The sequence below is a fragment of the Annulohypoxylon maeteangense genome, assembly GCF_022496945.1.
Source record: "Annulohypoxylon maeteangense strain CBS 123835 unplaced genomic scaffold GGS22scaffold_21, whole genome shotgun sequence".
Classification (NCBI taxonomy): Eukaryota; Fungi; Ascomycota; class Sordariomycetes; order Xylariales; family Hypoxylaceae; genus Annulohypoxylon; species Annulohypoxylon maeteangense.
This window is the reverse complement of record NW_025953268.1, coordinates 36468-61328: the sequence shown is the minus strand read 5'-3', so window position 1 is coordinate 61328 and position 24861 is coordinate 36468. Positions and strand designations below refer to the sequence as shown.

Below are 24861 nucleotides of genomic sequence, written 5' to 3'. Positions count from 1 at the left end.
CATCCATCTTCCACCTTCCACCTTTCACGTTCCAACTTACACGGTTCCTTGTCTCTTGTTGCAGCGGACAACTTGCATCTCAACAGCAACGAGGGATGGGAACACACGGAGAAACCGAAATCTGAGGATAATTAGAAAAAGAAGGTCCACAGACATGATGAGAAAACCCGTCTTAATTATATCTTAATTATAAGATAAGAGCTTCCATACCTAATTCTATACCTGAACTTCATCCCCGTTTCAGCTTCTCATTTTATTAAAGACAAAAGACGTACGGCACTAGCATTGGCATTTTCTATTGTCGCATTTCAGCTCAGCCCTACGAATAATGACCGTTTATCATATACCTTGCATAGTGGTATTGAGAATTATGAATTAATTACGAAATATATTATAGAGATTGACGAGGGATCTGGTCAGCGGGCTGTCAATCCAGGATTTCATGATCGCCGAGTATATATACCTAACTCAGGTTTCACCATCACTTCGAGTGAACTAAAGCCAGAGCGACAAGTTACCGTGTCTGCGTGTTTCGCGAAGTACTATATCTATACGACGCAACAGCCAGAGGTAACGTGTACAAACATGCAAGGTCTGGATGGAATACTTATACCTAATTGAGTGCATTTGTGTGCACCTGCATGATACCAATCATTTCCCAGCTCCTGAGCTACCAGACTTTACTTGTCTACCACCTACTAGGTATGTATGTACCTACTGACCTACCTACCTACCTACACATGTAAGAGGCAGCTAAGACAACATCTCAAGTCGGATCGTCAGTTTCGTAGGTATCGAAATACGCCGCGTTTTGCACACCTGTCTGTCGTCAAATCCCATAACGTAGACGATGGAACAAGTGCAGCTAGTTGCAATGTTGCATACCTACCGACTTACCATCTTGGCTGAGCCTCGGCGGATGAAATGTCGAGAATATGCCGGCATGCGGAGATTTCACTGTTACTTGGATCATTACTTGGATCTAACTCCTTCTGTCCGCCTGGTTCCAGACCCTTTCATAACCGGGGTTATCTCAATGAAGGAAAAAAAATTCCAAAAAGAATCCATCGTGTCGAACGGAAGCACGTCTGACGACAGTAAAAACTCGCCAATGCGGCATAATGGTCTGACGTAGTGGTCGAGGCCCTCGGGGAGCCTCGCGAGATTTTTGAAGACATGGCCCTTCGGGGGCTAGCGGCTTTCAATCCGCCGCCACCATCCGCATCATCCAGGAGAGTAGGGTTGGTAACTCGCCTGGCCTGCCTAACCCGCCTGCCGCAAGAATCCTTGCGTCAGATCTCTCGAGATGGTAGGTCGATTGACCTTGGCGCGGTCCGGCAATGAGTACATACACCTGCAGAGATCTTCCTTACTACCTAGGTAGGTTGTATACCGCATTGGAATCAACACTCGAACGGCAGGTCGACAATACATAGCCGACGTTGAAACTTCTGGCGCCTCAGCGCATACTGGTAAGAGTTGCCTATTTATATCTTCGTTGAGAATATGCCTAATTAGCTGCCTACCTATGTAGGTTAAGGCTCTGAGAAGGATCTTCACTCATACTATTTTGGGTAAGTGGCCCGAGCTGCGCACATCGTAACATCTAGGAACTCTTAGCTGCTGCTGCTGTGGCGTAAATAGAATACCGACGTGCCGGCAGCGGCTTCTAAGCGTCCCGGGCGTTCAGGGCGTCCAGAGCGTCCTTTAAAGGATTCTCAACTATCAACTTTTTTCAAGATTTTGTGTAGTAGTTAAAGTGCTAAATACAGCTCAAACCGAAAATGATAATAATAATAGCACAGGCAGGCACCTACCTATGCAAACTAAAGAATTGGCTTTTTGTAGGTGATGCTACGGCTGCATGTGCCTGTGCCGCTGCCGCTAACAGGGATTTCCTTAGGGGGCTTCCCTTTTTTCTCTCTTACGATTCGTAGTTTTTTATAATCAGACCCACTCCTAGCATTCAAAAATATTTTTAAGGTCTTCAGGTCTTAAGGCTCCTGTACGTAAAAGTAGGCGAATGTGGAGGGGGAGGCGGCTTTAACATGCGACCCTAATGGAAGATGAATCGACGAAACATCCGACTCGCCGGCCGAACCTATGCTAAGGATTCTATAAGCGAAAATCTGAAGCATCGTCGATTCTCTCGGGCTTAGATTTTTCGATTAGGGAGGATAGGATTAGGTGAAAGCAAGACTCTATGGGCGGCACATGTGTCACAGCTACACCACATGTGACCCTCCAGCCAGGTAGGTAGGTAGATACTGGACAGGTAGGTAAGTAGGTTGAGTAGGTACTCAGCAGGCGGATGCGCGCTTATGGTTACTCAAAGCTTACATCGTCGACTATTTTAGCCACTCCAAAATGGACTAAGGAATGAGAGAGAGATGTACCTACGAAGGAGGTAGGCAGGTTGTAACATTGTAACATTGCAACATAACCTTAATGCAGAAGATTGATACCCGAGAGTCAACAATTCCCGATCCCTACGGCTACCTGCTTACCTACGTCGACGGCACCTCGTGGGGGCGGTTTCGCAACTTTTCAAAATTTCGGCGGACATCAGCCCCTGTTGTGCAAGGACGGACCGTATCTGTATCTGTATCTGGGTTACTGGGCTGCTGGGCTATTGGGCTGTCTAGGTCTGTATCTGGGTACTCTACGCCACAGAACCGCATACCATCCTTTCCAAGTCTCTTGTACCCTATATCGATGTAGATTAACGTTTGCATTGCCGGGTTGCGGCTCTCGACGGTGGTCCTACAACTGCTAACCACCTGGGCACTTACCTACCTGGTAATATTGTACCTATTTTCTCTTCAGGGGTTTACGACGACTGCCTTAGTCGCCCATATCCTGTCTACCCAGGTATCCGTCTATACGCCAGCGAATTACAGAGGAACTCGCCCAGTGCTTAAGCGAGAGTTCACTAAAATAGAGACCGGGATTTACCGAAATATCGCGTCGAAAAGATAGTCGCAACGGTTTTCAAAGCCCGGGCAAGCTGCGCAATCGCCGGTAACCATACCGTCGGAATCTGACTAGGCCAGGCCTTAATTACTAGTCAGGAACGAGTAATTTACTTTAGCAACTGTCTCAGAGGCTCTTTCGTACGATTCTGCGTGACCAGAGGTTTGGGTTGGTAGGTTACAGATGTTAGAACGATGTCGATGTTTCCATGTAGCCGTGTAAGCATGTAAGAGCGGGTGTAAGAGGTAAGAAGCAAGAAGTAGGTGGTAAGCCAGGGAGTCGCGAAAACCCCAATCCCTGCCATAGCCACGTTCCCCCCCTTAACGTCATATGAGGTATTCCTAGTTGAGCACGTTGGCGCCGTATTTGCCACTTACGAACCCGCGAACGCGTGAAGCCGCGATATTCTTGAAACCAAAATATAATAGCAAATAAGATATTTCACGAGGCGAGACTCGAACCTATTCAGGAAGAGCCTTGTTCTCGTCATTACTAATTAGATCAAATACTTGGCAGCTTGCGATAGAAAGGGGGCACATCGATTATATCCCGGATCATGGATGTAGTAGAAATAAGGTATTAATAGTATGGTTGTCAAGATATACTAAAGACTTAAAGATTTGCAAACATTAAAGCAAGGCCATGGAGTTGTCCCATGCTTGCCTTGCACATCAATAACCCCCCATAATATGCCCTGTCCTTGTTCAGCCACCCCGTGCTGCAAGACATCGATAGGTCTGTGCTGGACGATGCTGATGCCAATCAATTAGCACAGATCAGTTCTGGGCACATCCAATTGCATTGTATCTTGTACTTCCGGAGTGGCGACCCGACACGCCGGTATGCAGGTACATCTACCAGCTGTGAGACTATCCTGGAATTGCAAATGTGATCTGAAATGCTGAAATGACCAAAAAAATGATCCACGCCCAATCCGCTACTAGCTACCGGTAATACCCCCCAACACACATATCCATACACACGTACACATACACACAACACACATACACATACGCGCATATGTACGTAGAGGTAGGTACCTATTATTCTACTACGAAGCATACGCGCTTCTATTCAGTCAACCTTGGAACTGAAAAACAAGGACAAGAACAAAGTGTTCGAGGTTACAGTCTTCACCGCCTCATCCAGTGATGATGTATGGTGTCAGATCCTCAACTCCTTCTAACCAAAGAACATTGTCGGGATATCAATGCCTGCCTTTTCCGACTCTATCCTATCTACTACCTACCTAGGTATACTACTACTATAGTACCGTAGTATGTATGTAAGTCGGTGGCGATGGAGTAGGTAGAGAGAAAGAGCCTACAGTGTAAGGTTGAGACCTATCTGGAGACCTAAAATTACCTATTCCAGTCATCTGGCGCCCATTTCCAGGTACAATAAACAGAACGAGTTACGCAATGATGCCGGATGTTTCTCGTTGCCAACTTTCGTATCCCGCTGGCTTGAGACAAATCTGTTCCATGAGGACGGTCAGGACGGTCTCGCATGGAATGAAAGGGCTCTCGCGTGTCTCCACAAGTCAGAGAGACTGGAAACTGGAAACTGGAAACTGGAGACTAGAGATTGGAGATTGAAGATTGGAGACTGGAGTTGCCAACTCTCTCAAGATCTCGTCACTTTGCTCTAGCTTCTTAGCCCATCCACGTTCCGATCCCTCCAAAATTACGGTTCTCGCTAGAAATCCTTCTTGGCATCGGTGTTGGTCGGTGTTGGTCGTTGTTTTATGAATCTCCTTCGTCTGTCTCGAACAGCATCTGAAAGAAATCAATCTTATCGCGCCATCTTCGTCCTCACCCCTGGCACGGACCCTGGTCGTCGCCCAGCCAGCCTCCCCTGATGAAACCACGGGCTAGTATCCTTGCCGCAGAGCCTTCCCACGCAGCCACCGCCCACGCTAAAGGCATGCTCCGTCCTTGTACCCACAAGAACCTCCCTACAATAGTCTAGCCAAATCGACCAGCAAACTTTTTGAGGTCTATTCTAGATTTCGAGCTGTCCAACGTCAGAAAAGCTCAACGGGGACTAGGGGGGGATCTCTCCAGACCCTTCACACAATTCACGTCATCCCTATTCCTTGTCGACTTACTTGTTTCTAACATCCAAATATCGAAATATCTCTTGTCCGTGAGCTCTCACTCCACTCAAATCTTAATCTATACCTACCTGTTTCCGTTTGCGGCTCCTTCTAAGAACTGGCAATCTCGAGAGATCAAGACTGCATTGCTACCTCACATACTGGGTACCTGACTTCCACATACCTACCTGGTAGTACCTATCTACCTACCGGGACCTACCTACATACCTACCTACCTCTACCTACCTAGTATGTAGGTACCTACCGTTGCACCAGGACCCACAGGTTTTTGTAGGTAACACATTATCAGCCTACGGCTCATTCGGCGCAGATTCCCACAAACCCCCATCACTGTTCGGATAGCTCTTGGGGTTTACCCACCTAGCGCGTCTTTCTTTGTTTGCCTCTCGTAGCGGCCCCCCCAAGATCTGAAGCTGCTAGTTTGGATCCTTTACATGCTGTAGTTCCCCCCCAACAACAACCCATGTTCGTTTTCTCTCTCTCTTTTTCTCTCTATCAAGTTGTCGAGCGCATAGCATGGAGAATAAAAACTCGTACTAGAGAGCCGACCCGATCTCACTTCGCGCCCATTAATGAAAAAAGGGTCGACGTTTCTATAGCTCTATTACGGCTTATAGGTGGGCACAGGAATGTCTAGCAGAAATCCTCATCTGTCCACATCGGCTCACCACCCTTATTTCTTAATAAGCATTAAAAGCGCGGGTCGATGACAGGTACTCTGCATGCCCGCTCTGTCTGTGCGAGGTACATATAGTGTACTGGTTTTCGGCAAGGAAGATCTTATGGGATCTTCCCTTGATCCCCTGTCGCCACCGCCAGGGCAAGCATCACAAATCGATACCCCTTGCTCGCTACCTGGCCCACATAACTCGCAGGCTTACTTCCCTACCGATTCGGATGCGATCCTCCCAGGCAATCTGTACATCTGTACATCCATGGGGCACTTCTGGCACTCTGCTCTCCTGGACTCCTGGGCCAGTCCTCGACGTCTGCGGGGATAGCCTGGAGGACCACACCCACCCAGAAGCGTTGATCTTCCTATTGGCGTGAACCTCCACTAGTCTCATCAACGGTCATGCGTTCATCCGTAAAGTCTACGCTGAGCTAATGTAATGAAGGACCAATTACCAGCTCCCAGATGTCCCAGCCGAGATGTTATGTTTTCCCTATCCTGCCCTCTCTCCGAGGGTTCTGCTTACCGCCGTACCGTACCTTACCTTTAAGTAAGTTTCTATTCGTATACCACGAGTCCCATAAGTCCATACGTCTCGATCCGGGAAGAGAAAGGGACAAAAAGAGAGAGAGAGAGCTGGGCTGTGCTGTGCGAGCAAGCTCTAATGAAGAAGTCTCGTTATCCTAGAATGTGTCAGATTCCTTCTCTGTTTCGTCCTTGACCTAGTGGTCACTGGGTGTGATATTCGACCAAGAAATACCGAGTTTTGAACGTTCGAATACAAATTATGCCTAACAGTCTAGCGGCTGGCTTTCCGTAGTTGCTACAATTATTCTATTGACGTTTCCGGTTGGGGCCTGTGACGGCAAGGGTCTGCTGTTGGTTCTCTGGCAGGCCACCATAACACGGCATTAGCCATTCAGCCGAGAAACCCAATGGTCACGGCCCACTCGATATAGACGTTGCTACTTCTGCTATCATCCATGACAAGAAAAAAAAGAGAGGTGTGTGGCTCAGCAGCTACCATGCTGGGGGATTTTTTTCTTATTACCACACCTAGCCTATTAAGCGTGCGGCTTCTGTCTTGGTAGACGAAGCCTTAAAACGTGCATCCAGTCCCTTTTCAATATCTCTACCGTATCTGGCCAGGTACCGTCCCAGGCTGACCCAACACTCACGAACACCCTCTTCTCCAGACGTGCAGGCCCTGCCCTTTCCTCGGACCCTCCCTGGACATTTCTCCGTAAGGATGGGAGGTACCATTCGGTATTAATTCCACCTCTGTCATCCTCAAGTGCAGGGGTTACCTCGAAGGCGCCTTGTTGCGACCACGGACTACTTCCAAAGCCCAAATACATACATAACGCAAGGCCTACCGGTGTCTAGACGCTTTGAGGCGACCAACCCCACCAGACCATCATTCGAGGATCCTTGATCTATACACGACTCGTCATAGAAACATAGAAATTCAGGAAGGACAGACCTCAGAGCCAACTTCTCTACATCCTCAGCATCTTCACTCAGCATATACCCGGTGGCCTCATATCTATGTCTCGCATCCTTCTCGTCATCCAACCCAGACGGTGACAACCAGGCTCGATCATAGGTTTGTACTATTGCAGCTTGTCTTGCCTTGACTCTCGTTTCAACAATTCGATATATATCCACTAGGTCCTGGTCGGTGAAGAGAGGGTGTATAGGTATCTACCTACCTAGTATCTACTACTCCACAACTACGGATTTCGAGCTTCGACAGCTATAGCTACAGCTAGATCTACAACTACAACTATAACTACAGCTTTCACAGCGACAACCATCGAAATAAACATATCAGCAGAAGAGGAAACGCTATTCGAGGAAATAAAAGGCCCTTCAACAACCGCTCTATATACCTAGTCCATGGCATGCATATGCGATTTTCTTCGGCGGTATTAGAAAAGCACCTAGAAGCTACAGATCGCCCGAGCCTAACCCGGTACTAAAAAAGGTGCTGGATAGTCTCGTCTTGCAGTTCTCTATCGATAGCCGAGATTACTGCTGACTTTTGAAGTCGGGGAAATAATTTTCTCGCCTTACTGCTACCTTGTTGACTTTGTTGTTGGCTTTGTTGACTTTTGTTGAATATCGACCGTCAAGAGTTGGTTTCCTTGGTGGCTGATCTGAACGAAGTTCTCCTGGAATTATATCGCTTTCGATACCCAAACCCCTGCATCATTTCCAAATGCTCGTTACCAGGCATCTCGAACCGGAGCAAAACCACTGGTCTAGCAAATTTGAGACCACCTTCCACAAATCCACAAGCCCACGCATGTCGAGCTACGACGGCCATCTGTCGACACAGCCTGATTGGCAGGGGCAATACTCCTTTCTTCCTCCCGGCGAGAGTAATATCTTCGCACCACCTTTCGAACAGGTTACCGGCTCTAGTAGTAACAATGACATTTCTTCGCAACAGCGCCCCGCGAGCGCACATAACAACACTCTTGATAACACGAACCAGGCAACCCAGAGCAGTATTCATTCACCAATGAGCCACTCTCGCATATTAGATCCGCTTGGACTACGGCAACCGAAGGCAGAATCTCCTGTGCACGAACACGCTGATGTACAGGGTGCGAGTTATGCTATTAAGGCAGAGTCCGCCCACGAGGAGTCCTTAGCTTCTACAGATCCCCAGGGACTTCCACTTGGACCAAGCGCGTTAGGCTCGGCATCTTCGGTGCAGGGACAAGAGGCAACCTCTGGCCCAACGGTGAACGAAGACAGTGCCATAGGAAAAGATGAAGACGATGAGGTACTGGACGACGATGAAATGGTGGAGGGAGAGGGAGAGTCAACAACGCAACCACAAACTGCCGCTGAACGCACAGCTGCTCGGAGGAAGATGAAGCGTTTTAGGTAGGGAACGACGATTCGGCTACCAATAAACATCGTTAACATAAGCAGGCTTACGCACCAACAAACCCGATTTTTAATGAGCGAGTTTGCAAAACAACCGCATCCGGACGCAGCACACCGAGAACGACTTTCGAGAGAGATCCCAGGACTAAGCCCGAGGCAGGTTCAAGTCTGGTTTCAAAACAGGTGAGATTATCGCGGTGTCTGTTCTTTTTTTTACTAGGGAAATAAATCTAAACTATTGTAGGAGAGCGAAGATCAAGAGGCTTACTGCCGATGACCGTGATCGAATGATCAAAATGCGTGCCGTGCCGGACGACTTTGACAATGTTCAAGCGCTGCATTCTCCTTATGGGGCCGTCCACGGACTGGGGACCCCGATCACGCCTCCCGTCGACTTTGGAACTTCGTCATATACGGATCACATCATGCGGCCGCTGATGGTAGATACGATGCGAAGAGGGGAGAACGACGATCACATGTCTCCCAGTGGACTGACTCCGGCTTTTGGAGGTATCAACTTCACTCCGCCGGGAACTATGAATAATGATATACTTTCTCCGTTGTCGCCGTCGTCAAACGATCGAGGTTATTATTCCAGTCATCTGACTAGTCCTCTCGGAGGAGCTCAAAGAGGTTCAAATCCTTTCGCTAGACAAGGAAGCCTTGATTCTGGTGTTCAGATGCATTCACAAAACAGGCAGCAAATCCGTCCTTTACAGCCTCTTCAGCTTAGGGAGACCATGTCGAGATCACGACCAGACAATCTACAGTCGCCCTTGCGCTCAAGTATGTCATGGAAAGGAGACTCGATAGATTATACAACATATTCAAACACTAGTGGAAGCCCTGGAATCGGCGGAAGACATCAATCTCTCTACCAGTCCGACCAGATGGGTAGCAACTCAGGAAACTCGTTAAACTACGATTCCAACTCTTACTCCAGTAAGTGGAATGCCCTCACTAATCGGAATGTTCCGTTAACCTCTTCGTCAGCCTCAGGCGTCCAAACCTCACCGACCAATATTAATTACTCAAGTCTACAACAGCCCTCGCAGAACAGATCTCGCCTTCGAGCAACTTCTGCGACTCTTCCGCTCGGGTTGGATTTACGACACCAATACCGACCCATGTCGTCTGCTAGCCATTCCTCAACACCCCGAGTTCCGACTACGACGCCTTACGGATCATCTTCCGCATACACTACGAGTTTTCCGTCCGCTCCCTTAACAGCACCCATCGACTTCTCGCTTTCTAGGACGCCAGGGATCAGCAGCAGGACTTCGGTCCAGGATTATTCGATGCCCCAGATGAGCGCGCCAATCGCGCCCCCACACGATTTTAATCAAGCATTACATAGCAGCATGGGAAGCTCCAGTACCAGGACCCCGATGAGAGATACGTTCGGGGGTGGTCCCCTGAGCGTAAGCCAGGGACAGGGATCTAGTGAAAGAAGCGAGGACTACTCTCAGGAGGGAATGGGTGGATCTGGTGGTTCGGGGTTGAAACGAAAACGGAGTTCATTTAGCCTCTCGCAAGGAAGCCATACGCCCGGACCGGCTCAGACTTCCCAACCATACGGACACACTACTTGAACGATACGTCATTAATAACGGTCCCGAGAGATACCAGCAAGGGGGTTGGGTGGGTTGAAGCACGGTGACACAGAAACTCGAAAAAGACGATGTGGCGCTCTTCTGATTCTATTCGAAAATAATACCCAATTTTTAAGGACCTTATTAGATTACCATGTGTTACTATATACTTTTTTGTTTGAATTTTTTGGGGATCATTTAGTTGCATTTCTCGGTGTGGACGTGTCACAGTGCCACGACGAATTTTAGGAGTATCGAGCGTTTGGTATATTATCGGGTGGTGGTTTTATGCTAGGTTAGGGGGGGGGGGGGGAGGGCGGAATCAGAATGATTGTGTTTATGACCTGAGAAAAAAGAACATATCAAAACTTCCATACTACTACCTACAACATACATACATACATACTGGAGGAGGAAGGATAGGTACGAAACTGGCGTGGGCTATGAGACGGACGGAAAAGGCGTGTGATCAAGATGGTGAAATCAAGCGAGGCAGATCAACTATTTCCACCGCTTGACGCGCGAACTGGATACCCTTTTGCACTTGGGCTTGTACATAGGCACTTCCTCGATCGAGACAAAAAGAGGGAAAAAATAAGACTCGCGGTCAATGTAAGCTGTTGGTTCGCAAAGACGAATCAGGCTCGTGAACAATCTGCTCATCAACCTTGGAAGTCTGATATTATTATTGTTCTTGTTATTTTCGTGGAGGCTTATTTCGCTTGTCGCTCGCTCACTCTCACGACAGGATCCACACGGATAGTACGATTCTACGAATTCCACGATCAGATTACTACATACCTTAGATACTTCCCGTTCGAAGCTTGGTACCGATCTGCATTCCAAATTCTGACGTTCTCCGCAAGCCCCATAGATCTGTGTTGAGGCTCACGACTAGTAAGGCACGAGCTCTCTCCCGGTATAGGTCGTGGCTTAGACGTCCTCAACGTAAAGGACGAGAAAGTGACTTACCGAAGCTATGCGCCCCCAGCTTACTACTACTACAGTACGCCAGCTTCTCCGACTGCTTGCCTTATAGCATACATAGCGAAGTCGTAGCGGCGTGGAGAAAGAGGGTTTTGCCCCTAAAATCGGAATGTAACGCCGATAGATGGTAAATCTCGTTTTGGAGAGATCTCGTTCCACTCAGAATTCCCCGAACACGTTTTAGCAATTAACGAAGACGGCCCTCCCTACCCAGGCAAACCTCTCGATGCGACATTGCAGAACGCTGGACAACTAGCTTCTTTCTCTTATTATTATAATATTTTTCTTCTACTTTTTTTAAACACTCCTTGAATCTATTTCCGGGTGGGTGATCATCGCGCACGTATAAAACGCGGCATCGTACCGGTCAGGGGGAGGGGTTAACAAAGGGAGAAAGAGAAAAAAAAAATCGAACCCCTGTAATCTTTGCTATAGGCCTTCTCGTTACGGTAACGTTATACCAAATAGGCAAGAAAAAAAGAGATAATAGGAAAGTAGGTAAGTTAGGACTTTGTAACATGTCAACCCATAAAACCAGCACAAAACCGACCGTTCAATCCGTCAGGGGGGGTCTCGTCAAAGAAAGAGAAAAGAGAAGAAAAAAATTGGTCAAAGTCGGAAATTTCGATCCATCATCATCTCGCGCTCCCTCACCACTTAGAGCGAACGCACAGCCAGAAAAACGGATTCCTGGGATATGCCATATTCCCACCCACAGATAATGCAGGCAACAATAAGGAAACGCGCGGTAACAGTTTGGAAGCTTCCCACTGGGGTTGCATGGATGCACCTGGGGTACTTCGAAAAAAGCCAATAGAGCTTAGGGGAGACCCCAAAGCTGACAACTGCATGATGGGTTGCACAAGACGCAGCCTGCTGCATACGAAAGGGATGGGATTTATGACGGCTGCTGCGTTTGGTGCGACCCTCCACGACCTAGGTACCCTAAGCCCAGGTAGGTAGGCTGCTTGTAGATGTGGACGTGTGTAGGCGTGGAGGCGTCGTAGGCGTGTGTGGATGTACGTAGGTACCTAGGTAGGTATGTATTGTACATACGGCGCGGTGAGACGCTGTCGGGAGCTGGATCTTAGGTTCTTGTGGAAGACAGCACAAGGGGTCCCAAAAACGATGCTGTGCCAGATACCACGACATAACGATTGGCTCAGATCCTCGGGCACGGGAAGGAGTTTAGATGGACGGTGCTTGACTCTCTTTCTCTTTCCCCAACCTCGAGAAAAGGAGGAGGGATATTCCCGTCAAGCAAGCGAGCAAAGCAAGCATCCACCTATACGACCAACCTACATACATGCATAGGACATAGGTACCATCCATACCTTAGGTATGTAGGTACCTACCGTGCGTACGACTTACCATACATACCTAGTACCTACCATATGGATACCAAAATATTGAAATATGCAAAAAAAGGTAAAAAGGTAAAAAAGTATTTCCTACATGTCACGGCGCACAACAGCAGCCGCCGTCGCTCGCCGGCAAAGCTGCAAAGAGGACCCTACCATGCTACCTCCATCCCATCCATATAACATGTCAAAGCTTAGCCTAGGGCAGAGGCAGAGGCATAGCATACCTAGTACCTAGCAACAAAAGGGAGGGATGGATGGAAAAGAGAAACAGAAAGAGAGAGTGGAAGGATTTCCGGCCTAGGATTCCCGGTACAACGACCGTGCCCAAGACAGACAGCTGCGCTACGACGCTTAAGATCGCTCCGATATTTTTTGGCTAGACGGTCCCAGCTCCTTCGGGACTAGGCCCCGGACAGCGCAGCAGTCGGTAGTGAGAAGAAGCCCTGGAGCCGTCCCAAGACGTTCGAACCGCGCTGCGTTTTTACGCTGTAATTATAAAAAGGTGAAAAGGCGAAAGAGAAGAAATGAAGATGAGGAGGATTTTGGGTACTATGTAAACGTCATTCCGCATGCGAGACAACATCCCGTTGCAGATGATTTACCTACTATTATCTCTTTTTTTCTTTTTCTGTTTCTCTCTTCCTTCTTCTCCCCTTTCTCCTGCTCTTCTCTTCGTTCCTAAGGATTCTTCAGCAGGTCTGAGGCGCCTGTCGGAAGCTCTCGGTCTGGCCTAGCCTTGTGCATGTCGTAGATTTCGTAGGTGTCGTAGGTAAGGTATGCTTCGACACGCAGCACTATTTTGCTCTGTTGGTTTACAGAACCTCCAGCCATCCATGCCTACGTATCTATGCAGACTGCATTACAACATCAGCGACGACAGAATCTGACTGCAGTTAGATTTAGTCAACGTGTCTCTGCGTTGTTTTAGACGTCTTAGCTCTGTCGTGTTCTTCTGTTATTCTCCCGTTCGCGCCGCTACGCCCAGCTTACCTACAGTACAATGACGGTATCGTATTATGGTTATGATTATTATGATTACTCTTCATGATTATTTTTATTATTATTTTATTTTCTACACGCCCCCTCCCCCTTCCCCCCCCTCCTTCTAAAGCCACAGGCGCAAGCGCGCAGCAGCAGCAGCTGTCGATCGGTTCTGGACGATTTGAATCTTGATCGAAACAGATTTAGATGATTATTACTGTCAATCAAGTTCGCGGACCCGGCTGAAGCCACAGTTTGGTTCGTGTTATGCACTAGGCCGTGGCAGCCGAAAGCCAGGGCTATAAGATGTGCTAGTATAGCCCCCACCCGTTCCACCCCATCAGAGGCTTGCTTGGATCTTGACTTCCCCTATTGAGACGCTGTGTTTCCCATCCCGTCCTAGTCTTGCCCTTTTCCGTACGTGTAGGTTACTAAGGTAGGCCATCGATGTACCCCCAATGTCGATACAAGATACGAACACCTTTTACATACATACGTGGTTGTACATCGTAACATTTATTTCTCTTTTCACCGTACGCTTTTCCCCCCCTCGGTAGAGGAGCAGAGTAGGTACGAAATGCACGGTGACGGGCGTGCAGAGGGAAATCCAGGAAGGCGATCATTTTAGTCACGCTCGATCGAGTTCTAGCCTTAGCCGTCCTCGCTCCAACTTTCCGATCCGCGAACCATAATTTATCAGCGGCGCAGGCATGACTCAGCCATCTTCTTTTGTTACCTTACCTAGGTGCTTGCTGCTAGGTGCCGCCGGCTGGAAATGGACCCCTAAGCAACTTTACATAGATCTGCCCCCACCTAACTAGATATGCCCTCCTATAACCCGGTAAGACTATAGACTTAAGACTTCAGGGGGAGGACAAGGGGAGGACGAGAACGACGAAAGAATATGACGGGAACTTCAGCCTTGATGACCGACGGAGCCTCGTCCAACGGCCCCCTATGCCCTAGCCTACCGGTCAGGGGCTGCCTAGAATCGCTAAGAGGGAGATCGCCCGCCATTTAGGCAAAAGGTGTGGAATGACAGCATATGGGGTTCCCAGGGGCCAGTCAGCCTGAGAGCCGAGACGATAGCTAGGTCTGGCCTGTCACGACTCTCCATACGTTTACCTAACCGGACAGAAATTTTCCGGTTGTGGGGGGTAGGAAGGAAAGCAGAAGCGAGAGAACTGTCTGCTGCTGAAGCACCTATCTGTTCTCGTGTCTAGGGAAAAGGGAACATGGGACGCCGCATAGGGGGGGGCAAGGGGAAAACTAGATCCCACGATGTCGAACGATGGTAACTTCCGAAATGACCAAGGGTCGAACAGAGTAGAGGTCGGGGCCCCGGAAGGACGATCTCCAGAAACCGGTTCCTGGAGCCTAGATGCAGTTCGGCACTTTTCATCAGCAGCTGAAGGCGACACCTCAAAGTGGGTATCTAGGTACCTATCTTCTATTCTACCTACATTGGTGAAGTGAACCAATATTGTGCGTGAGTGGCTTGCCGGGCGGAAGTTCTACTCCCCCGACTGTACCCCCTTCTGTCCACGCTACCAGAATCGCCTACCGAGGTATGTATGCGTGGCTAGACGCTAGACCACCAGTGCGCTGGGTAATTCTAAATCTATCGCTGAAACGAGTGGCGGCGCCAGGGGGCCACCATACGAGCAGCGTCCCGCGCCGAAGGGCAAGCCACCCTCGGCCACGAGCCCGGTCGCGGGCCCGAAATCCAGCGCCTCTTGCGAAAGTCGAAAGATTTCGTGTCTCTGTGTATACGTCTCCATCACGCCACCGGCATCGAGGCTATACTGGCAGACTGGGTATCGTAATCTTTGCTTGCAGATAGATGACGATAACCGTGCAGCTGTTGGCGCCTGCGGGCTTTGCTTTTTTTTGTGCGCCCGGTTCTTTCACGTATTTTCCTGGGTACCCGACTCGGCTGTATTGCGACTTACCTAGGTAGGTCGTGGCCTATCTGTCTGTCGTATAGCCGCGCCCTGTCCTTGCATCTTGCATGGTGGTTCTGGTCATCCATAGCACGCGATGATGCCATGCGACTTATATTTCGCCGACAGCAAACCCTAGTCTAACCAGCATATGAGAGAGATGGCAACGGGTAACAGCAACACAAAGAACTTTTCTCACGAACTATCTTCCTAACTGCTAAACGTATGCCCTGCACTAGGTAGATAGGTAGTAGGTTGATAGTTATGCCCACCCCCTTATGCCCCCCTAAGCAGGCTCCCGCCAAAAAAAAAAAAGAATCCTTGCCGCAGAGGCTAAGTCCTGGGAATCTGGTATTCGGATGCCCTATTTTCCGTGTACTACTTGCAAGGGAATTAAAGTCATAATTCGAGACATCGAATCCCCAGGTTGTCTCCGGAGAGATGGCCCTAGAATTTCCGTTCGTCCAGGAAACGAACTTGAGCTACAGACATGTGTCTTGGAATCCGGGGGCGGATGGGAACCTGCAGCGCGGGGGGGCTGGCACATCCATCATCTATCTATCTATCTACCTATCTATCTAGCAGCAGCACGAGGACCTGGAGAATGACCATGATGTTTAGAGTGTCCTGCAGGACTCCAGTATAGTGTAAAGGGACGTTCTAACGTGGGGATGCAGGTTAGGGGGTTAAGACGCAGGAATACCTAGACTACCGTGCGCACTGCTACTTTCTTCCCGGTGGCTTGTAACCCCCATACGTTCGAAATGGGGCAGTCGGCCAAGAACTACCAGTCACAAGTAGGTAAGCGGCCAGAAACTCGGTGTTTCTACACGAGGGTCAACGATGGAGGGGGAAAGGAGGAACTGAACTCTGCCTGGAAACCCAACCTTAACGCCCCCTTCCAGCTTCGCTTGGGCCGCTGCCGCGCTCCTACTCGCAAGCCCCATCTTCCCAATTCTTACCCATCCTCTACTACCTCCGCTAGCCGCCCTAAGTGCACCGGCTCATATCGAGATCGAGGGGGAGCCAGCACGGCAGTCGCCATTTTTCTCTTTTGTTTTACGTAGCGCTAAGTCCCAAGTCTCAGACTCGACGACGGACGACGGAGTCGAAACGGTAGAATGGATCTTGGTAGTTTGGTCACCGTCCAGGAAACAGAAAGGGAAATGATGAGTGCCTCGTGAAATGGCGGCGTTTACCCGCAGTAGCGATCGTTTCTGTTACTGCCGCCGCTTGTGGTGAAGAGGGGGGGCAGCACAATGAAGTGTAGTCGCTGTTCAGGCTACTTTCAACAACTTTCCCTCTTACAACAACAAAAGGGGTTGGTTCCAATACACGTGAGTTTTCGTATGTTCAATACCTAGTTATAGTCATGACCGAGTAGAAGTTAAAGCATCATATCATCTCGATAGACGAGCCACCGGTTCGCATCTTGGTTCGTAGTAATTATAAACCTGTTAGCTCGAATAGACATGTGTTCCCCTTAATGAAGTCAAATTGCCAATTCATATGAATAGAGGGCCTCGCCCCCTATAAGGCGCAGTGCTCACTGCGCGGTTAAAGCAGCACACGGCCCTATCAGATGTGGAAATGAGCCCAACAGGTAGACGAATAGACGAACCGGTGAATGCAATCGAATCGTTTAAAGATGAGCAATTCGTAGAACGTGTTTGAAACGAGGTCTAAGAATGGATGAATGAATGAGTGTTTCTATCATTTCTCCGTCATTTTGAGCCTTTAATAGACTCGATTCCCTCGAAGGGCCAAGATTTGCAGATTCATGTTGGCTCTGCTAGAAATGCATCGTAGGGGGAACCCCGTGGGTCGCGGTCACGATGGGTTTTTTATTTACGGATTCTTGCACTCAGCCGTCGAATACCATAACATGTAAGATCAGTACTTTTATATCAATTAGTTTGGCGTTTTAGAGATGTCTTGACTTCCCTATTGTGCCTTCGTCGTCGCTACGGTCATGGCTTACCCCTTTCTTTAACTGGTCTCTATATCCAAACTTTCTCCTCGCATTTCCCTCCTTAATTATCGGAAACAATTCGAAATAAAGCTAGGTAATCTACCTAGATGATTTTAATTCAATTTTTACCTTCAGATTTCACGAGATATCATATAAGTCGCAGGTTTTCTAGTCTCCAGGTTCTGTTAAAGTTTTGACTAACGATTTCCGTCCTCGAGAACTAGGTGGTTTAGCCTCGTGATAAAATCGACGACACCAACACTACCTAGTATCTACCTCAACATCTTATCGAACGATGAAAAACTCTTCACGAAGACTTACGATACGTTTATAATCTTGGAAAGGCCTGTAGCTTCGAAGTAGGGCTAAAATAGTCTTATGGCAAGTGTTACCGAGACCCGACTACTCGCGATGCCTCAATAACTTGTATCCGCGTATAAAGACAATACATAACGGAAATAGGATTTAATACATAAGAGTGAGCATGATGGATAAATCGTATTGCGCCAGGACCGTACCTGTTATCAGGTAGGATGTTGGTCGTATTCGACGCAGGATACAAAGCATGAGCCCTCAAGTTGATACACAGCAAGATCGTCCATACCCACGTACGTCCTTTTGGTTATCATTTACTTCTTTCACAGCATCTGCAGCTCTTCCTTCTCTAGTTTCCAATGGGAATTGTGCTCCAATCCTTCCTAGGACTTCTTACGTACCTCGCCCACACCTCACGCCCCCAACGTGCCTCGAGGGTACTGATATTTTGGATGTAGCTTTATGTATATACGCAGGATTTGGACGGCGGTCAGGTACTCTCATTCAAATCAAACCGCAATTTAATCTAAGGCTGTAACAATACAAGCCTAAGAGATGTAGAATCGGCGTTGTTGTTGCGCGAGAAGTTCCAAATCTCTATTACGCCAAACACCAATCCAACAAGTAGAGAACCCCAGGTGTTCAACCATATCAAACTCAGTATTCACAATCTTCCTCTACTTTTATGTATCCCAAAACTCCATCTACAGTATCCTGTATATATGCCACGCAACAGCGTATCCACGATCCAACCAACTAACTCTCCTCCCTCGCCACACTCCTCCCAGCCTGACCCCTCCTACTAACCCCCAAACGACTCATCTCAATCCCAACATCCTCGACAACCCTCCCGCGACCCTCCTCAGCCAACACCTCCTCGCTCTTCCTCCGCCCTCCCGCCTCCGCACCCGCGCTCGTAGGAACCACACCGCTCTCGCTCCCACTCTCCGCCGGCCCTCCACCACCACCATACCCACTCACACCCTCAGCAGCATACGACCCGCCCACACTCTCCATCGTAAACATACTCGCCGTAGGCGCATCCAAAACGCCCAACTCCCGCATCGTAAACCACCTCGGCAAAACCAGCGCCCTAACCGGAATAAGCGCGAGAATAACAACCGGGAAACCAACCGCCGCCACGGTCTGCGTGATCGCGAACGTAGCAGCGAAAGCAGCAAGCTCGATGCCCACGAACGCCCACACCGCCGCTCTCCGGCGGATCGCGGCCAGCGGGTGTCCGCCAGGCGTGAGCGCGTGGTCTCTTAGCAAGAAGAGGAGTTTGGCTGTGATGCCGTTTCCCTCGAGGGCCTGGTAGCCCATGATGAAGAAGAGGCCGGCGAGGACGGCTTGTGGGATGAGGTGGAGGACGATGAGGAGGGGGCCTGTCATGGTGCCTAGGGTTAGCAGGCCCTGTGCTAGGTTCGAGACGCGCTGCTCGACGACGTGGGTGCGTTTGAGGACGTAGTGGCCTTTTGCTTCGCCGTTGGTTTCCTCGGTGTCGGCGACGACCTTGGTGACGCAGAGGGATTCGGTGTGGAATGGGGCTTGGGGGATGAGGCCGTTGGGGAAGGGAAGGCCGAGGATTCCTGCGATGCCTGTTGTTAGGCCTAGGAGGAATAGGTCCCAGTGGAAGCCAGCGGGTTTTCGGAGGGGGAACTCGGTTCCTTGGGCGATTAGGGACGACACTGTTTATTTCGTGAGCTTTCTAATTAAGATGGGTGGGTATTGACCTCTTCATAGACTACGAATGGGAAGGAAAGAAGAAAACTAGGCTTACCATTATGATCAAAATAGAACAAGATGGTAAGCAAGATCGCAAATGGCATCGCAATGAATATATCCCCAACATCGATATCCCAAAACTGAACGAGCCAGCCTCTGTCCGCGGTAGGGAAGAAAGCCGCGCTAGTAGGCAACCTCTCGAGCTCAACCGTCTTCATACGGCCTAGGTGCACGAACCCAGTGAAAAAGATGACCGTAAGCGGGGTTCCGTAGTCCTTCAGGAATACGCGCACGGGATGTCGGAACAGCGGACTCTCGCCCAGCTCGCCGCACGCATACGCAATCATGAAGACGAGCAATGACACCATGACAGATAGGTAGAATGGCGAGTCATCACCAAAGCGCTCGAGCACCTGGACGCCCTTCTGCAAGTAGATGAACGCGACGTAGAAGCCGAAGATATCGCACGGAAATCGCGTCACGTAACGAAGCCAGTTGCAGGAATTAGTGACGGCGAGGATCCAGTGAAACACCAGAGACCAAAGCCCAATCCAGCACATAAAAGCTAAGTAATTGGTCCCAGTAGGCGACATGATATCGTAGACCGTGCTAGACTCTTCTAGTCAGACATTATAACACCTACACACAAGCAAGAGGGCAGAGAAACGACGTACTAATTGAATACTGTAATAGGACCAGTAACTCCCACAATAACCAACGGTTGACAAGCGAGTATGGCAAAAACCACCGCACCCAGAACCGACGCCAGCAACACTTCATTCACGCCGTACTGCATATTAGTCTTCGTGAACATATCGAGCGAGAAAGCGAGTGCAGGGAGGATACTAAAAGATTGTGTCAGTAATCCCCTATTCCTGTGTAACGAAAGTATACCAATTAACAAAAAGTCGCCGATGCAGAACTTGATAATTCCAGAGCGAATTGATACTGGAAACGAACCAAAAAATGCATATACGAGTCGAGTAGAGCAACAGAAATAGTAAACGGAACCATACTTCGCAAAATACATATAAACCGTCGACGGCACGACGCGATAATCCCAAGCATCGGACCAATCGCTCCAATAATACGGCGCGCGGCGGCGCAAGTCATTGACCATGCCGCGGAAGAAGTGAATCTTCCACCAGCCATCACCAGGCCGTCGCTGTTCCACGGCACTGCCATGATTAAGAGCAGCAGCAGCAGAAGCATTCCGCGAAGTCAACAGGGAGTTAACCCAACGTCGGAAGTTGCCGCTCGGCGACGACCCGGCCCCTCCAGCTCCTCCGGGTTCGGCTGCGCCACCGCGATTTCCCCCGGAGGAATGCATTGCCGTCGGGAAGGTCAGCGAGTCGGCCGTCTGAGACATGGCTCGCGGTATACGTGAGTTTCAAATACGGGGCGGGGATGCTGTTAGAACCAAGATGCCATCCATATAAATCGAAACGTAGTAGGGATTTATGAATGTGTAGGTACCTAGATAAGTATTTAGAAGCCGAACAAGTAATCCTCCGGACCCAGGATCTCAGGTAAGGAAAGAGGCGATTTACCAATACTAGACTATAAAATGCAAAGCGCTGTCTCGGGCGATGGCCATATCTAAGAGACACGTCGGGTGATACCCAGCTACCTGCAGTCGTGGAATTGCCTACCAATAGTTAGGCCGGCGGTGTATGTTTCCAATGATTAAAAGTCTACGAGCCAGGATGCTACAATTAGCTAATCGAAGATGTAGATAACCTTTTTCAGGGTTCCAGGGCTATTCCTGGTTCATTCTCTACTTGGGTTAGTTCAACCCTTGCCGAGTCCTTTCCCCACAGCGACCAGGAAACCCGTAACCGGGGGGCAACGACTTCTAGGTAATTGTGGGGAGACGAAGGATGGAGGGAACGAAGGTGCGTCATCGGCATGTTCGTTGAAACTCAAAACTCTTTTTTTCTTTTTTAACTTCCAAACGCCGGTGCCTTGCGATTATGAGACTCTTATGTAGTATTGTACAGTATGTGCAGGTCGCGGCAAGATGGTATGTTTTTCCCCTTTCTCGTTAGTAATAGAACATACATAGAATGAGTTGAGAGCTTCGAGTCATCATAAATCATGACAGCAGCCCTTAACCCTCGACAACTCCCCGTCCGTGCGTGATATGAGGTCGTATATACAAAAGATTGTTACCTCCTTATCTCGCCGTTATCTTCCTTGAATAACGCAGGACTAGAAGGAGGCTCTGGCGTGCCGGGGAGCTCTGGCGGTGGGGTTGGTGCCGGTGGTGGCTTGGCATCGGCACCGAAATACTTAGAAAAGTCATCTCTATCATCGAATGGTCGACGCCCTAATAACCGAACCATATCGTCTCGAACCAATACCTCCTTCCTCAACAGCTCCTCTGCGATTATTCCTACTTCCTTCTTCTTCTCTAGCAGGAGATCTTTGCACTTCTTGTACGCCTGCTCAACAATCCGTCTCACCTCCGCGTCGATCATTCGACCCGTTTCCTCCGAGAAAGGTTTATACACCCTACTCTCGTCGTTCCGGAAATGTAGTGGCCCAACCTTTTCTGACATGCCCCATTTCGTTACCATGGCCGTAGCCATTTGAGTCACCTTGTCAAAATCGTCACTACCCCCCGTAGTCACCGTGGGGAAGTGAATTTCTTCTGAGATACGACCGCCTAACGTCATGGCCATTCGGTCCATCAATTGCTCGTAGGTCATTAGATAAGCGTCTCCCGGTAGGTACTGCGCATATCCTAGACCTTTACCTCTAGGTATGATCGAAACCTTCAATAGAGGATCGGCATATCTGAAAAACCAACCACAGATAGCATGCCCCGCCTCGTGGTAGGCTACAGTCCTCTTCTCTTTCGGATGTAAAACAAGCGACTTGCGCTCAAGACCGCCGATGACACGCTCAATAGCTTGTTCAAAGTGCAACAATGTGATCGACGTAGCATTACCCCTTGCGGCTATTTGTCTTGTGAGTAAATTACACCAAATCAAAATAGAGGTGGATAAACATACCGATGAGGGCAGCCTCATTTACAACGTTCGCTATATTCGCACCAGCGAAACCTGGTGTTAGAGATGCGAGCCGGCCACTCAGATATTCGATGTCCTCATTAGTCACGATCTTCTTAAGGTAAACTTTAAATATATCCTGTCGTCCTTTCATCGTTGGGGCGTCGATGTTGATGTGTCGATCAAAACGACCGGGTCGCATCAGGGCCTTGTCCAGGACATCTACTCGGTTAGTACCAGCGAGAACGACAACCTGATCGGTAGTATTGAAACCATCCATCTCCGTAAGAATTTGGTTGAGCGTGGCTTCTCGTTCATCGTTACCTCCGAACCGTTGGCCCTCAGCACGAGATCTACCGATGGCATCAATCTCATCGATGAAAACGATGCATGGGGCATTCTTGCGCGCCGTGGCGAAAAGATCCCTGACCCTAGACGCACCGACACCAACAAACATCTCGACAAACTCCGAACCGCTCACGGTATAGAACGGCACACCTGATTCGCCGGCAGTGGCTTTCGCAAGTAACGTCTTACCTGTTCCAGGGGGTCCGGCAAGAATTGCGCCGCGCGGGATCTTTGCGCCAAGCTTCTCGAACCTTTCTGGCCTTTTAAGGAAGCTGACGAATTCCATAATCTCTTGCTTAGCCTCGTCCATACCGGCGACATCTGAGAACTTGACTTTAATCGCTGTCTCGTGACTAAAGCGCTTTGCTTTGCTCTTGCCAAACCCAAAAACACCGCCCGATCCGCCAGCACCACCTGTACCGCGTCGTGAAGCCCAGATGAGCAGGCCGACAAGCGCTAGAGTGGGACCGAACGCTAGTACAATGTTGAAGAGCGGGTTCTCGCCAGCGTAGCTCACGGGTATTCTCTCGCTTGTGGGGATTCCAAGTTCATTCTGAACGTCTTCTAGACGCTTTTCGAAAGCGTCGGCGGAGGCAATCGTGAAGTAGTAATGGAAGCCAGGGCGAGTCGCAGCCGATTCAGGATACATAGATCGAGCCGCATCTCGATTAAGCTCGACGCGGACTCTGTGACCCTGAATGACCAGTTTTTCAACGAGACCCTTCTCTATGAAGTTCTTCCTGATCTCCTGCCATGACATTTCTCGGCCATCACCGTCGAATAAGGAATTGTAGAGCCAATAAGCGACAGCCGAACCCATAATTGTTGTAAGCCAGTCGTTTTTCCAAGCATTATTGTTGTCGGGTTGAGGCGGAGGTGGTTTGTTCTGGTTCGGGTTATTTGATTTGAACCCACCAAATTTGCCTTCGCCCTTTTCAGAGCCTTGCTTGTCTCCTTGTTTCTGTTGCTGTTGCTGTTGCTGTTGCTGTGACCGTTTCGTCCCTTGCGATGTCTTTTCCTCTCTTGGCTCCTTCGCGCTTAGTTGCTCATGTATATCGTCTAAATGCAATTCCCTAATTCGCGAAGCCAAAGTATTTATACTCTTCATTGCCTTGCCAAAGTCTACAATCGTAATGGTTTTGTTCCTATACTTCTGGATCAATTCTTGCAGCTGGATTGGTACCCCCGTTATTCTTATAGTCTTCAAAACGGGCTTGTCCATGTTAAATGGCCCGGGAAATTTTATAAAGGTTTCAGTAAGGGTGTTGATTTCCTCATCAGTGAGATGCACCCAGCCCTCAGGTAGTGGTAACCTATCTCCCTTTCCTGCGCCGGATTTTGCTGGTGCCTCGCCCTCCGTTGGACCCGGCGAGCCCGTAGTTTTCATTCCAGGCTTTGATGAATGGTTCTTCGATGATGACGCTCCATTCTGACTAGCATTTTTCTTGCCATCGGAATCTTCGGACTTCTTGTCGGCATAGTAACGAGGTTGTTGGGGTAGCCAAGCAGACTGCGATGTGCGTAAAAGACGGGTTGTGCGTACACTCGCGCGGGCAGAAGCACTAAATGAAATGCTAGTGATCCGCGCGAGGCCAGCCGACCGTCGTAATATGGTTGACATGGTGGGCGGTAGGAAACCGTGGAGGCTTGTTACCAACCGTAGGCGTAAGGATCGGAAAGAAGGCGAGATAATTATCGAGTGCGGAAGATTAGGAAAATGCTAAGAGCCCAGATGCCGTGCTATCTTATATCTTACGACGATATAAGACGGCAACCGCTAGTATAGCGGGCTGAGAGAGCGTTGGCTGAAACCCGACAGCAGGCTGCGTCGGGAATTTCTGGTACAATGACGATGCCGTAGTATGAGGTTAGAAATTGAATTCGGCTTTGCGCTGACTGATTTGAATTAGATCCAGTGGATGGTGATCATTCGAAAGAAGCTTCTCCACTAAAC

General features: G+C 49.2%; 3 protein-coding genes across 3 annotated transcripts; 1 reads left to right on the top strand and 2 right to left on the bottom strand.

Moving 5' to 3' along the window:
• The first annotated feature begins 7569 nt into the window (after positions 1-7569).
• Positions 7570-10560, top strand: GGS22DRAFT_74722 (uncharacterized protein). The gene is made up of 4 exons (XM_047967993.1): positions 7570-8663; positions 8712-8849; positions 8911-9608; positions 9660-10560. The coding sequence occupies exons 1-4, from the start codon at positions 7987-7989 to the stop codon at positions 10256-10258; spliced, it is 2112 nt and encodes a 703-aa protein (XP_047814862.1). The 5' UTR covers positions 7570-7986; the 3' UTR covers positions 10259-10560.
• An 8016-nt stretch (positions 10561-18576) lies between these two features.
• Positions 18577-20875, bottom strand: GGS22DRAFT_181861 (HCO3 transporter family-domain-containing protein; the record flags this gene model as incomplete). Its single annotated transcript, XM_047963902.1, has 4 exons — positions 18577-19508; positions 19601-20154; positions 20220-20390; positions 20562-20875. The coding sequence occupies 4 exons, from the start codon at positions 20873-20875 to the stop codon at positions 18577-18579; spliced, it is 1971 nt and encodes a 656-aa protein (XP_047814861.1).
• A 709-nt stretch (positions 20876-21584) lies between these two features.
• On the bottom strand, positions 21585-24821 carry GGS22DRAFT_74693 (ATP-dependent metallopeptidase Hfl). The gene is made up of 2 exons (XM_047967992.1): positions 22563-24821; positions 21585-22507 (listed from the first exon to the last, which is right to left on the bottom strand). The coding sequence occupies exons 1-2, from the start codon at positions 24526-24528 to the stop codon at positions 21714-21716; spliced, it is 2760 nt and encodes a 919-aa protein (XP_047814860.1). The 5' UTR covers positions 24529-24821; the 3' UTR covers positions 21585-21713.
• Positions 24822-24861: the final 40 nt, after the last annotated feature.